At 37.4% G+C, this 14,249-nt stretch overlaps 1 protein-coding gene and 1 pseudogene across 2 annotated transcripts; one reads left to right on the top strand and one right to left on the bottom strand.

The window, feature by feature from the left end:
- Positions 1-173: 173 nt before the first annotated feature.
- LOC131797737 (kelch-like protein 18) lies at positions 174-4,764 on the bottom strand (annotated as a pseudogene).
- Positions 4,765-6,368: 1,604 nt separating this feature from the next.
- On the top strand, positions 6,369-13,395 carry LOC131797723 (eukaryotic translation initiation factor 2 subunit 2). 2 transcript variants are annotated; one of them, XM_059115390.2, is made up of 10 exons: positions 6,369-6,492; positions 6,585-6,747; positions 8,383-8,477; positions 9,135-9,263; positions 9,678-9,753; positions 9,888-9,952; positions 10,437-10,585; positions 11,200-11,256; positions 11,475-11,560; positions 12,020-13,395. In XM_059115390.2, exons 1-10 carry the CDS (start codon positions 6,475-6,477, stop codon positions 12,193-12,195), a joined length of 1,014 nt encoding a protein of 337 aa, XP_058971373.1. In that variant the 5' UTR covers positions 6,369-6,474; the 3' UTR covers positions 12,196-13,395. The 2 variants fall into 2 exon arrangements, with proteins under 2 accessions (XP_058971373.1, XP_058971372.1); XM_059115389.2 differs by having other exon boundaries at positions 9,885-9,952.
- The last annotated feature ends 854 nt before the right edge of the window (positions 13,396-14,249 follow it).

Raw genomic sequence — 14,249 nt, 5'->3', positions numbered from 1 at the left:
TCAAATTGTTCATGGTCAACTTATCGAGAACGAAATGTTAATTTCATTTTGTTTACAAAAAGGGTAAGATAGTCTTTCAGTCTACGAACGAACCCGCGCAAAAAATTATGCAACACTGCAAAAAAACACTTCAATACAAGATTACTTTTAAGGCAAGATGGAGCAAAAATCCGCTAGCATATAATACACCTATGGCCGCGGCTGCCTCGTTCTGGGTTGCTTTTGTTCGCTCGTAGACTGGAAGGATAAAAAACAGCATCGCACACCAGTTGTTGGTCGGGGGAGGGAGGGCATGCGCTGCCACACCTGGGTAGCTATGTCGAAGCATTCTACCGAGTTCAAACTAATCCCGTCCCATCCCCCGACGAGATAAATTTGTTGTTAAATACGCATGCTCCGGCGTTGGACCTGGGCGTGCACATGGGAGTCACTTGAGTCCACTCAAGCGTCGTAAAACTGTAGCATTCCACCGATCTGAGAGTGTCGTTACCATCGTAACCGCCTAACACGTACATTTCGTCGTCCACGACAAGCGCGCTGGAAAAGAACGTCTGTCGTGCATCGGTTGAACTTCTGTGGAGTTCCAAGAATCCCTATCGAGATTGAAGAAAGAGTTATGCTGTGGCATATTTGATGTCGCTGTTGTTGGGCCAATCAAACGCCAGTCTACGTGTCTCGAATACTGTGGAAATCGGAACGCATTGAATATAAGAAATCTGTGTCATCTTGTCGGGATAACAAACCAATCATGTACGAGAAACGTAAACTTATTAGTTTGTAGTTTGATGGGTTACTCACTTCTCTTGATCTTCACTGCGATTGTTCCATAACACAATGAAGATTTCGGACACATTTCAGATGTTTATGTTTTGTGATTTTAGATCCCCTTGGCCAAACCCAAATCAATGTCTAATTTATACTCAACTCAATGGGTTTAGTTTTAATGTAACTAGTTCCTCAAATAAAGGCGACAGTTCCTCTAGCAAATCGGGAGCCGATCAACCATAAGGGATCTTTGGACGCGAAACGATAGGGTTATCCTAGCTCTCTTCTTTTGATTAGATGTTGGAACTCGAAACGTTCCCCGGAAGCATTTTTATTTATAAATCTACTCGTGATAGGGTTAAATCTATGGCCTATCAGTATAGGAGATAGAGGCTCCCATTGATGGCTCCTGAGGAAACTAAGATCTTTCTTTATGTTACGCTTTCAAGCAAGGCAACAAAACTTTGTCCATGAGTAATAAGTATACTGACTAAAATTACTGGGAACTACTTGAATATTAGCTCATCAAAAGCCAAAACTAACTAATAGGGCGACGTTAATTGTTTTTGGTTTCCTGACTTGTGCGGCGGTTGCGTGTAAAGGTTTCATGTTTCCCGCTCTAAGCCGTGATGTATCAGTTACGTTTCTCTTTTCACATGGAAATGATTTTGTTTTAGCCACGAGAAATATTTTTACCGAACGCCTATTCGTAGTGAAGTCATTTCAAAACAGGATTATTTACCTTGTAGTGTCATAGCACTCGACTGTATTTAAAATACTGGAACCATCATGGCCGCCAATGACGTAAATAGACTTCCCGTGAGCTACCGCGGCGACACATCTTCTCTTGTCGGCATGGGAGACTTGGTGCGCCCTCGTTAACAAATACAAGATACTAAATTAATAAATTAAGTGGATCGTAGAATTTATTGTCCTTGAGAGGTTTCGGCCATTATGCCCCTATCCCGATGAGGCGACATAATAGTGATTGCGAGACGAAAAGTATAGACGCCGACTTTTATTTTTTTTCTTTTTTTTTTTTTTTTTTTTGTAAGTTGGAAAAACCATATCCTTAAGTCCAGAAGGTCGTCTTGACTTGAAACTAACAAAAAGATTGTGACTTCAGGCTCTAGATTCTGGCGAGCTGGTAAAGCTTGTGTGAGGGAGCTCTGACGTCTGCGAAGGTGATGAGAGTTTTCATAATAAGTCTTAAAGGTTGTTTGGTGACTGTACGTCCTTTAGGACCAGTGACCTCGAATCAATGAAATCCCAAAACGCTTACCCTATGAACGCTTAGCTATGAACGCTAACGGAATATTGTTCCTCTTTCTAACTGTGTTGTCTCACGTAATACCCACACATTATTACCGTTCCTGCTTGAAGACTGATGTAACATTCTATGGAATTGAGCGTGTTTTGACCGTCATAGCCGCCAACAATGTATACATGACCATCTTACCTCCACGGAGCCGTGTTTACTTTCTTGTCACCATGTTGGGCATGTTATGCCACTCCTCTGTCGTACATTCATATCTCTGGGCTAAGAATGAAAAAATCGTTGCAGAAGACAATTAATAATGCTCATAGGACCGAGTGAAGTCAATTCGGTCTGTAATCGTTCAAGTGATAGAGAAAATCGGGACGGACCGCGAAGCGTGAGTCACAGTTGGCAATTCACGAGTATGATTTACCAAAAAATTAATTACAAACATACAATTTCCGAAAACAACAACTGACAATTATACCTCGTAGAGACAATGTCTAAATACAAAAATTCCTCAGTTTTGGAAAATTCAGTTTTTTTAGGATAAATGGTTGTGTTATGGTTATAGTGATAAAATCTGTGATTGGTGGATTTGGCTGGAGAGGAATAAGTATAATTGGATGCTTCAGTTGTCCAGATTGAGTAGGTTGTCCAATTACAGCGAACTGTCCGACTTACAAAATGTACCAGAACGAGTAGTGGAGAATAACGCAGCTAATGCATCAATCACAGTAAAGGAAATCTGTATCAGGGTGGTATGGATTAAGTTTTGTAAAAATAAGAGTGGAAAAAAGGGGTTTTCTTTGCTGGAGTAAACAATAAAAGAAAGAAAGTCATAGGGACGATTCCCTCTGATTCCTTTTTTTGAATAAAAGTAACCATTTGAAAGAACATTGCAATTCACTTTTTTGAAGTATAGGTCTGAAACGAAAGCCAAATTCTCCCAAAAGTGAATGCACACAAACTCTCTGAATTATTTTGCAACGGAATCAGACTTGCACAGGGGACCTGTTCTATCAAGGAAATTGTCATCAAACGCGCTAGTTCGTTCCCTATGTCGAGGGTGTCTCAGAGTTGACGTTACAATAACCTCCAGTCACGTAGAGCTGTCCTCCACAAAACTTGCAATGCCATGATACCCCGCGATCCTTTGTAAACCGTGGCAGGGCGGACCATACCTGGGTACTAAGGTGAAGCCGAAAACTAAAACAGAGAAAGAGTTGAAAACATTTCGATGCATTCTACAGGTGTGTTGCAAGTTAAAAAAAAGATACAATCCGTCGAATTCTTTTAATATATATCTCATGTAACTCGGCTCACAAAACTTCAACTCAACCTACGAAAACAAGTTTTCACGAGAGCGTCCACGTTAACCCCAATGCTGACTTTCAAGGTCTTGCAAATACGATTGACCAAACGACCAGATCTGATGAGCGTTGACGTCGGGAATATACAAAGAAAACAAACAATTTTCCAAAGGGTGAGGGAAACGAGAAAAAATTGAAATTCGAAAACACCAACACGTCATATCGAATTGAGAAAATTTTTTACACTGCGTTAATTGTGCCCACAGGGGGACTGTAAATGTAGTCGAACCATTGAAAGATGTCGAGGACTTTTTCTTATCAATTATAGTATCAAAATTTAGGGAAAAAAAAAAATTAAAAAACTTTTTTAATCGATTTAGTAGTTGTTGGGTTTGGATACAAGAGGAAGGAGGACTTGAAGTTTCTTTAAAGACTCTGAAACACTCTGATCGTCTTAGTTATGTTTTCGATGGTGTTCCCTATGCAATTCAGTTACAGTCTCGTTTACGATACGAGAATTGGAACCTACCTGTGCTTTGATTATGATAGTCTGCTCAGTGCCCGCCCATAGGCAATGAGAATCTCGTGAAAACGTTCGTAATTGCGCCGGTTCGCGTTCTAGTGGTGTCGAGATGCTGGCGACGGTCTGGGTAAACAAAGTGATAAGCGCCACTGTGCTTCAAGTAATAGGTCCTTCCATCCTTGGGAAGTGTTGAAGAGTTCTTCGTGCTCAACACATCAACTAAATAGTACGGGGACAAGAGGCAGGCGAATATCTTCCATTAATGAGGGAAAAAACGGCCGTCTATTTTCCAAATCGTAGTTTATCCAACCGACAAGAGCTTCGTAAACTTTTTCCTCGTTTTCCACTGAGATCTCGTCACTTTGTAATAAAGTCTGGATTTGTTTCTCGTCCAAATTCATAAACTCTTCACTCTCGGCCACGTGAAGGAAATTCTGATAGATGAAAGTGTTCGTAGTTGTCCATAATTTTGGACACGCGTAGGTTTCTGCTAAAGTTTGAATACCAAGGCAGTTTTTCACGTTGAGTCGACTTTCAAGGAAACGCCCACAAGCATCTTTTACAGACTGCACTAGCATCAGATTGGCGCCCTGTAGGATCGGTTCTACATTGCTCCAATCTAACACAATCTCGCCAGTATAAATAAATCCCAGTATCATTTTCATGCTGTCTTTATCAACCCCGGTGATGGTAACCTCCCTCTGCTTGCTCTCCTTCATATTTCCATTGAACATAGCGAAGAAGTAGTCTGAGCTTGCCGACAGAATATTTTTGTGGGCTTGAAATTCTTCACCGTCCATTGTGATTCTAACATCGCACATAATCCCCTGTTTTTGCAATCCACTCAATCGCTTCAGGACATCTTTCGAGTATTTTTCGTCCGAAAAGACGAAACTATCCTCCATCGCCTGCCTTTTGAAACTCGGTTCCTGAGGCAAACGTCTTTTCTGCCGCATACAACTATTTTCTGCGTGGAGGTTACATTGTCAAGACAGCACTTATCTGAAACTGGGTTTGGCGCTTTCTCAGAAGTTCGTGCTTTCTATTATGACGTAAAATTCGTAATCGACCGTTAAGAATTATTTCTTCATCAATTAACCTATTATGTTTTTCAAATTAAGTGTTTCTCAGACCTCAGACGCCATGATAAGTATTATTTGATAGGTGATATGAACGCTCTCGTTTGGAGCTTTCATCTGTCCCTCGCGTTGTTCTCTCTGCTAACGGAAAAAAGAGCTTGCTTGCGTTAGACCACGCGCGCTCGTGCGAGAGATAGTGTAACATAGACCATAATTTTCTATTGGCCTTATTACTTAATCAGTGGAAACCAATCATCGATACCAATAGCGATTACTGATCGGTGAATAAATATTCACTCGTAGCATTTGTTTTTTCTGTTTCGAAACATAGGAAATCGACCCTTGAGTATTAGAAATGCTTCAGTCACCGGCGTTTGTCGTATCTAGTCCACTCATTTCATTGTGGAGAGAAATGTGACAAACATTTGAGTGATACGGATGAGTTAGTTGCTTTAAGTCTCTCCACCAGCTTACAACTTCAAGGAAAGCATCTCTTTGTAGCCATCTATTTTATATCGGTCATTTTTTCATTTTCGTTTGCGTTTAAAATGAATTTGCGTTCAGGCATTTCCTCATGGATGGGGGCCCCTTAACGGATTTCTACCGAGTTCAGTGTCCACTGTCCTGTTTTGCGCTACCAGCTCCTCCCATCAAATCGACGACTTGCGACGAAAGCCTATACGTAACCGAGAACAATCGATATCAGCACGATCAGTCGATAGCGAAACTCTGTATCTATTGTTAATCAATGGCGAATCGCAGGAAAATGTTTCATCTTTCATCGCCGTTGATCCATTATCATTATCGACTGTTATCGATTTTCATCATGTTGTAGACTGGTCAAGCATGGATTTGGTTGAAGGATCGTGTCTAGTGAAACTAGCGATGCATATACAAAAAAATTGAAGTGTTTTAACCTGGTATTCCATTTCTTCGCTTAGTTATCCGAAGTCTCTGGGAACATGAAATATGGAGATGTTTGAACTCAGATCATCGCCCAACCTTGCTGAATTTTCTGACTGATTGATCCCTTCTTCCCAGTCTCCCTCAACAAAACTGGTGTAAATCTCTAAATCGGACCCAGGAAGTGAAGTCCAGACAAGGGTAAAAAATTCGCCAAAATGATGAATTAGTTTGAATTGTTTTTTAATTGTAGTAAAAATTATGTAATTTCCCTCTCCTTTAGAGAAAGATGTTTTTTTCGTATTGTGACGAACGTGGGCTTAAGAAAAAAAATATACACACTCTTTTGTTGGGACACTTTCAGATTAAACTTAGCCTGTAGAGTTTCCATTCAGAATTTTGCGGGAAAGCGGAAGACTTGACCTGCATTCGGGAGACTTCGTAAAAACGGAGACTTCGTAAGAAAAATTCTTTTTTTATGCTAAAGATGACTGGAAACGAGTTTAGCCTTTGCTCATGCGCAGATGGCTGACGCAACTTGCATGTGGAGTATAAAATCTTCTACATCAACGAGGAATTTTCAGTTTGATTTTTTACAAAAAGGTCTATCTTTCAGTGAATTGATACGTCAAAATGGCCGAGGATGAAGCGGTAAGTATGCTTCGCTTATCGGTGGAGCTGTTATGGAAAGAAGTGGACTTCAAACTGATTCGATGTCTATCAAATTTCTCTGAAAATCGTAGATGTTCGACCCAACTATGAAGAAGAAGAAGAAAAAGAAGAAGGTACCTCTTGATCTTGATGCACTTGAGGAGCCTAGTACTCCCTCAAATATGGACGAGAATACTCATGAAATGGAAAATCAGGAAAATACTGTGGAGGAGAAAGAAGAAAAAGAAGACAAAGGTAAAATTGATGATACATGATATTTGATTCAAAAGGCATGCATGATTATGAAGTTAAGACACAACTGAATGTCGTGATCTCTTTCGATGTTTATGTAGAATGTGTAGATTTAGCACAGACTGATCTCTATCACGGACTTTTGTCTCCGTTCTTAAGTTTTAAGCATCCACAAATCCGAGAAACTGCGGACAATTTTCATAGACACAGGTCTGGTTTAGTCTCGCGAGATTCTTGATTTGAGCTCAACCTGACGTTTGTCTTACAAGGACGTTTGAATCATTTAACCCAGTTTTCAGATCAAGATTGCAAACACCAGAATGCCTAATGCGTTATGATGAAAATTATGATCGGGAAAGACTATTTATTGCGTGCGATAGCACCAGTTGATCATTCATAAAAATTACAGTACATCCAAGAGATTGCTGGAGTCGGTGCAAAAGGAGCAGCATTTGTTTATTCCTGAGAATTTTGTATCAGCAATTATTATGTCATTGATTTGTAATATGGCTGATGGTGTGAACATAATTTTTTTAAATAAAAGTGCTGCGATATCCCCAGTTTGAGAAGGAAACGACTGATCTCTAGTCTTATTTATTTCAGTTTTCAATTATTTATTTTCAGTTTATAAGCATAAAATTAATAGCTGTACATATAAGACCGGAGGGTGAATTAGGAAACACAGATTGCCCTTTAGTTTTATTGTTTTTCCTGTAGATGGTTCAGTAATTAATGGCACATATCTTTGTTAACTTGAATTTCCAAGGAAGAAGCCCAAATCCCCCCAAAAGTAAATGGTTCAGTTATTAATGGCACTTAACTTATCAGCTTGAATTTCCCTGAAGGTAGTCTGAATCAAAACAAAGATACAAGATTATGCATTTACTTCCTGCATACTGCTCGGATAGGAGTGTCAATATGTGATGCTTTCGCACAAATACGATGTTAATGAAGATGGTAAATTCTTCATCACAGATCTCATTAAACTGCCTAGCCAACCAAGAGTTTTTTACAGCTGAGTGGTAGAAAGTAGTAGTTTGAGGCTGTTAGGAGTTCTTAGAGTTCTTTTTTTGAGTATACCTGTGTCATTCAACGAAGAATGTCATCTTTCTATTCATAAATTGTCTGTCAAATGAGGCTATTGCTCAACACCAGTTTCAAAAAAGAAGCCTCAATCAATGGTAGAGTTTGTACTTGCTTCCATTTATTTACCTTTTACATTACTTGTGCAAAAGTTTATCTTTAGACATATTAGCTCTTAGGGAGGGAGATCCTGCAGTTAGATGCCAGCTGATTGTAAATTGTTTGAGGATAAATTGATTTTGAATAGATTTGAAGAGAAGGAACTTTTTGTACAATATACTCAATGACTAATTGATTTCAATCATTTGTTAATGATAATTAATCCAAAATTGCTCGTAATTTAGCTAAAACAATTCATTATAAATATCTGAAAAAACAAACAAGTTGTAAACATACAATTTCAGGGCAAAGATTCCTGTGTATCTAGTTTTGATAAATTACAACTATCAACAATCACAGTCATTTATTAGCAGGACTCTTTTCTTTCCACTGCCCTGAATATCTCTCATTTAACAATCTCTTACAAAACTAATTATCATGTATGTGATCTTGCAGATATTTTGGATCTGGATGACTTTTCTGGAATGAAGAAAAAGAAAAAGAAGAAAAAGAAGCCCTATGATATGGAGGGTCTAGAGGATGCTCTTCCGGTATGTGATTGTGTGACAGACTTAGCTGATGCAATAATGAATGGTTGCCAGTAATTGGATCCTTGTGTTTGCGCAAAAATTTCTGGAATTGCCACCGGGCTAATTTTGCAAGTTGTTAGAATGAAAAATTTGACATAAAGTTTTTTTAAAGTCTATAAAAAATAAAAATAAAAAAGATTTTGGAGGGAGAGATCAATGCTTTTTTGCCACTGTTTAACAGAAATGGAGGTGGGTAATGTTGATACAAGGAAATGTACCAATTTCACAATAAACATCACGCATGGAGAAAAGTTACTTGATAGATTTTAATAAATATTTCGTAGTTTTCCAAACAAATACTTACACTTCCTTTGTATCAACATTACCCAAATTCATTTCTGTTAAAACAGGAGCAAAAAGAGGATGATCTCTCTCCAAAATCCTTTTTTCCGGACAACAAAACAACCTTTTGCCATGCATTTCTTTCTAGTGACTTGCCCTGTGACAGTCCCAGAAATCTTGGTGCAAACAGAAGGATCTGATTACTGACAACTCATTCATTGATCCATGCTTAAAATTTGCCCTTAAATCTTGAATTAGTTTTGTGCTCATGCTTGCTCAATTTTATTGCAGATGCACTTTTTTCAGTTGCTGAACATTTTAAATTTTTATTTCCAGGATTCAGCCAGTGAAAACAAAACAGAAGAAACTGGAGGAAATGATGGGGAAAAGGAAAACAATGCTGAAACTAAAGACGACCTTGATTTCAGTTTTTCCACAAAAAAGAAGAAGAAAAAGAAGAAGCCGGTTTGTAATTTATTATCTTTCATTTAGTTCTGTCATAGTTTTCATTATTGTTTTAATAGAAATCTGATCATCCAGGAGCAGTAAATATCCTAGCTAAGACATTGTCAGTACCTTTCTTTTTCAAAAATTCAAAGCTGTTCAATTTTGCCCTAAAAGCAAGCACAACCTCAGAATTTTTTTTTATTGTTGAGCCCTTTGTGTTTTTGCGGACATTTCTGTTGACACATATATATGTTAAACTGCATTTTATGAGGATACAGGTTTTTGAAATTAGCCAGTCCTTCAAGAAGATTGTTGAATTCCTTACAAATGTAAATTTCCCTCATTTTGTTATTTGTTGTTGTTGTTTTGTGAGGAGAAAAAAATTGAGAATGCTCTTTTTTTTTAACTTGGATATGTTATATTTTTCAATAGGTTCTGGATGAGACAGACATGAACGAAGTTGAGTCCAAAGGGATAGAAAATGGAGCAGATTCTGATGCAGATGATGGTAAAGTTTATTTTAGTTTTGGATGACAAGCTTACGGCTAAATTACAAGTGCAAAGAAGTATTGAACATAGATGTTATAATGTAACACTTGATTTTGTGAATTTGACAAGTATAATTCTTTTTTGTCCCAGGAGATATGTTAGATGATAACGACGACAATGTGCCTGCCTGGAATGATAGAGATTACACATATGAAGAGGTATTTGTTATGATTGTACAGAAGACAGGGTGTGAAATCGTGCCCAATACAGGCACCAATGCAATTGAATTTTTCATTTTGGCAACCAAATCCTGAAAATTAATCGCCAAATTGGCGACTAGAATGCTTCATCATAACCTTACCTTGAGATATGGTGAATTAACAAGATTTAAAAAGATAAATCCACTGCAAACTTTCTCGTTAAGTTTGTTTCCAAAATGCAGCATATGTATCTTGATTGATAACTAGACACCATCTTGGATTTAGGTGAGCATCAACGTTTGTCTTTAAAAATGGCAACCTTTTTTTTTTTAATTGGCTACCACTTTGAAAAATTTAGGAGCCAAGTGGCTATCAGAAAAAAAATTGATTTCACACCTGGAAGATCTTATAAATGAAATTGTACTATTTAGCTAACAACATTGGTAAATGATTACGTGAATGTATTACATTGTTTCACTCATCCGTGGTTTTTGACATACAGTTGTTGACCAGAGTGTTTGACATTATGCGAGCTAAAAACCCTGAAATGGTGACAGGAGAAAAAAAGAAGTTTGTGATGAAACCACCACAAGTAGTCAGGATAGGAACCAAAAAGACATCATTTGCCAACTTCACAGACATCTGTAAAATGTATGTGGATGAAAGTTTGAGGTTATTGTAATCAAGTTTAACTTAGTCATTATGCAGCTGTAAGAATGTTAAGGTAAGATCAGCTTGAGAGCCAAAAGTGCCAAAGGACTGAAAAATAAAGTAACTAGGTTTAGGTGGCATGAAGAGACATGAGTATTGCTACTTCATCCTCCCTACCTCCTCCCCCCTGAGATGGGATGTTAGTCCAAGAACCCCCTTCCCCAGATTTTGTCATTTTGTTACTGTTCACTGGTATCCATTTACACTCCTGCACAAAGAGAGGGTTAGTGAGAGAGCAAAGTGTCTGACAGCAGAGGGCATTAGAGTGATGCTACCAGGGGTGGGAACCTAAGTTTTTTGATTCAAAGTCTAAGGAAGTAACAGCTAAGGCATCGTGTCTCCAAATATTTTAATAAAGTAAATGTAATATTGTGCATTGATGGTTATTAGGAGATTCAAGAGCTCAAGATAATTTTGACATCTAAGAGACTTGCCAAAAAGTAATTTTTAGATTTTTATGCCATGTGCTCCACATTGGGTCCATAATGCCTTAAAGATTTGAAAAGGTCTCGTTGATTCAGATATAAGAAGATGAAATTTTTTTGTTTTTGCAGCTTACACAGACAACCAAAACATCTTTTAGCCTTTCTCCTGGCAGAGTTAGGAACAAGGTATGGATGTCCATCTTGTTTTACTCTTAATGTGTAACAACAGCTGCACTGTTGTAGGCAGCAAGTTTTTTTTAAAAAAATGGAAGTTCATTTTGGCAGTTGAGTCATGGAGTCTGAATTCTTTTGAGAATTAGAATTCATTTAACGTATTTACACAAATTTTATTGCAAGACTTTCTTTCTGTAATTCTGATTTGGTTTTGTTTGAATTATTTGCAGTGGTTCAATCGATGGAAATAATCAACTTATCATTAAGGGACGTTTCCAACAAAAAATGATCGAAAATGTGCTTAGAAGATACATCAGTAAGTGCAGTTATAATATTTTTAGAATCAATTGTTGTTGATACTCCATCCAAAGTTTGACCCTAAGTTCCTATGCTTAAATGGCATGACCCTTGTTTGGGATAGTGAAGTATAGTATCAATACAATTTCCCTCATTGATTATTTGATAAGTCTAATTACAATTTACATCAAGGCATTTTTAAATTTTAAGGACACTTTGCCTATTAATCAATTGTGTCAGTGTAACTTCAGCAAGTTGACCCTCTAACTCGCTAAGATCTGATTGTTAACTCTCCTCTCAAGCTGTTACATATTTCCTTTTACATAAGTTACAAGGATTTGGTGTTAGATCAAGATAGCAACTTCTGCCTGATGAGTTTGTGTATTCTCATCACCTGTTTGCAAGGTAATGTATAGAGAAGTTGTTAATCACTTCAGGGAGTTAAAGGGTTAATCCTCCTTGTTTGTGTCTCCCACAGAGGAGTATGTCACATGTAACACCTGCAGATCTCCAGACACCATCCTGCAGAAAGAAACTAGATTGTTTTTCATTCAGTGTGAAACATGTGGATCAAGAAGATCTGTTGCCAGTATCAAATCAGGTTTCCAGGCCATCACCCAGAAGAGAGCTCAACTGAAGAGTAAACAACAGTGAAACACATCTCCAAGCTAGTACATTTGAAAAAATTTACAGATTAAGGAAGTGGTTGGTCTGTAAACTATGACAAGCCTGACAGTTGTCAAATGAATGAAAATTTCTGGAAGAAGCAAGAACACTGGAAAAATATCATTTTAAAAATGTAATCTTTTGAAATTAATGTTTTGGTTGAATAGTAAACATTGCATGGAGTAGGAAGATGAAAAGTACCTGTACATACATTCCTTGTGTGCATTTTCTGCTACTTAAACTAGTAACTTTTCCTTTGTATTAAGCATCAGGTGCTTCTGTTGTTAGAAACTGAGATTAAAAAACTCCAAACTAAGAGAGGAGCAAGCTGAGGGTGAATCCCATGTCCTCCCCCCCACTCCCCCCACAAAAATAAGGCCCATACTCAAGGGAATCCCTGTCCTGGAAACTCAGGAGGATCTGGATAAAGCCAGTTTCATGTCACAAATACTGTATATCTTTGATTGCCTTTCATTAAATAATGCACTGAAGGTGAAGAATGCAGCATGCATTTGAGGATAAAAAGAGAGATTTTCTTGAAAGGTACATCTAGATGGTCTACAACGTCTTTAGTAAGTTTTATCGTTAGATAGTGGAATGTTAAGTTTCTGTTTTGCATGATAGTTACAACTGATCTATCAGACTTTAGAAAGATCTTTTAACAATAAAATCTACCACAAAGAAGCAGGCCTTCAGGAAACGCTCCAAAGTTAGTTTAAACTGCGGCATTAAGGAGATTAAATCACACTTGAACAACCCATGTGGCTTCCATGCTATTAATGACTATGATCAAATCCTAGAAACACACAGAGTGCATTGTGATGTTACTCTGAGAGATGAGATAATGTGAGTCTAAAAATAACCTGAAAAGGAATTACTTTTATTAGTAACAGAGTCTTGTGTGAGTCTCTTAGCTTATCATCTCTTGAAAAGACTTAATATGTACAAAACTATTCTAAAATTTGTAGAACAAGATGAGATATTTTTGCAGAAGGTAAGGGTAGGAAATGATGATCACTGACCACTTTTTAACTCCACTAATTGATAAACTTCTGACCAACAATGTATTCCTATTACTGTCATCCTTAGAATGTACATGGTACTTTAATTGCTGATAGTTCTGTTTATTCTCACATGACCATCTCAAGCCTAGAAAGTACATTGAATAAAGTTGTGATGCTTATGTAATATTGTTTGGTTAGATTAAATTCAGTTTTCATCAGCACATCTCGGGCTTGTGAGTTAAGCATGCATTTCAGGAGAATTCAGAAAAAAAAAGGAATTTTTTATGGTGGGTGAAATTACACTGCTGAATTCTCTTATTGGTCTAAAATTCACTCAGACACTAAAAGTAAAACACATGAGATAAGGCTATACACGTTTTCCTGTGCCTCTGGCAGTTTGCTTGTTTTCACTTCAATTTCTTACTTGTTATTCTTAACTTTTAGCCGTATTTGCTCACCAGTGAGATGAGGACACCCAATTGGCTGTTTTCATTAATACCATTTTGGTTTCATAGGAATATACCACTTAAACTTCTCCTAGGGATTCCAATGATGTAACAAAATTATTCCTGACTGGTCACTTCCCAAAGGTTGCAATACTTTCAAACCCTTCTTAACACCAAATCCACATTTTCTCTTCAAAATTTCAGGAGAAAACTACCAGATAATGAGACAAATGTCATACTTTCAAACCCTTCTCAATGCCAATTTCACATTTTCTTTTCAAAATTTCAAGAGAAACTACCAGATACTATTTTTTTATTGAGAAATGTTATTATTCAATAAATTAAAAGTGTTGTTGTATTGTAATTAATAGTGCACATAGAGTTATTGAAAAATCAGGAGTGTGTTTGTAGAGGAAAAAATCATAAAATTAGAGACAAACTATTTTCAAGCACTTAAGTAATAAATGACCAACACAGTAACTGTGAAGTAGCCAGCTCAGCAACAATTATTGAACAATTTAGCCTTTGAGAGACAGCTGAGAACTTCTCTAAGGCCTTCTGCTAGTAGCTTGGAGACTAGTATGAACTTCAT

This window comes from Pocillopora verrucosa, chromosome 3, assembly GCF_036669915.1.
Source record: "Pocillopora verrucosa isolate sample1 chromosome 3, ASM3666991v2, whole genome shotgun sequence".
Lineage (NCBI taxonomy): Eukaryota > Metazoa > Cnidaria > Anthozoa > Scleractinia > Pocilloporidae > Pocillopora > Pocillopora verrucosa.
The sequence above is the reverse complement of the archived record's forward strand: the minus strand, read 5'-3'. Positions and strand labels throughout refer to the sequence as shown.

What these genes read in the sequence shown, in the direction of transcription:
- LOC131797723 (XM_059115389.2), top strand. An exon ending in GTCTAGAGGATGCTCTTCCG is followed by an intron (nt 8,478 to 9,134) that starts GTATGTGATTGT and finishes TTTTATTTCCAG; the next exon opens with GATTCAGCCAGTGAAAACAA. An exon ending in CTGGCAGAGTTAGGAACAAG is followed by an intron (nt 11,257 to 11,474) that starts GTATGGATGTCC and finishes AATTATTTGCAG; the next exon opens with TGGTTCAATCGATGGAAATA.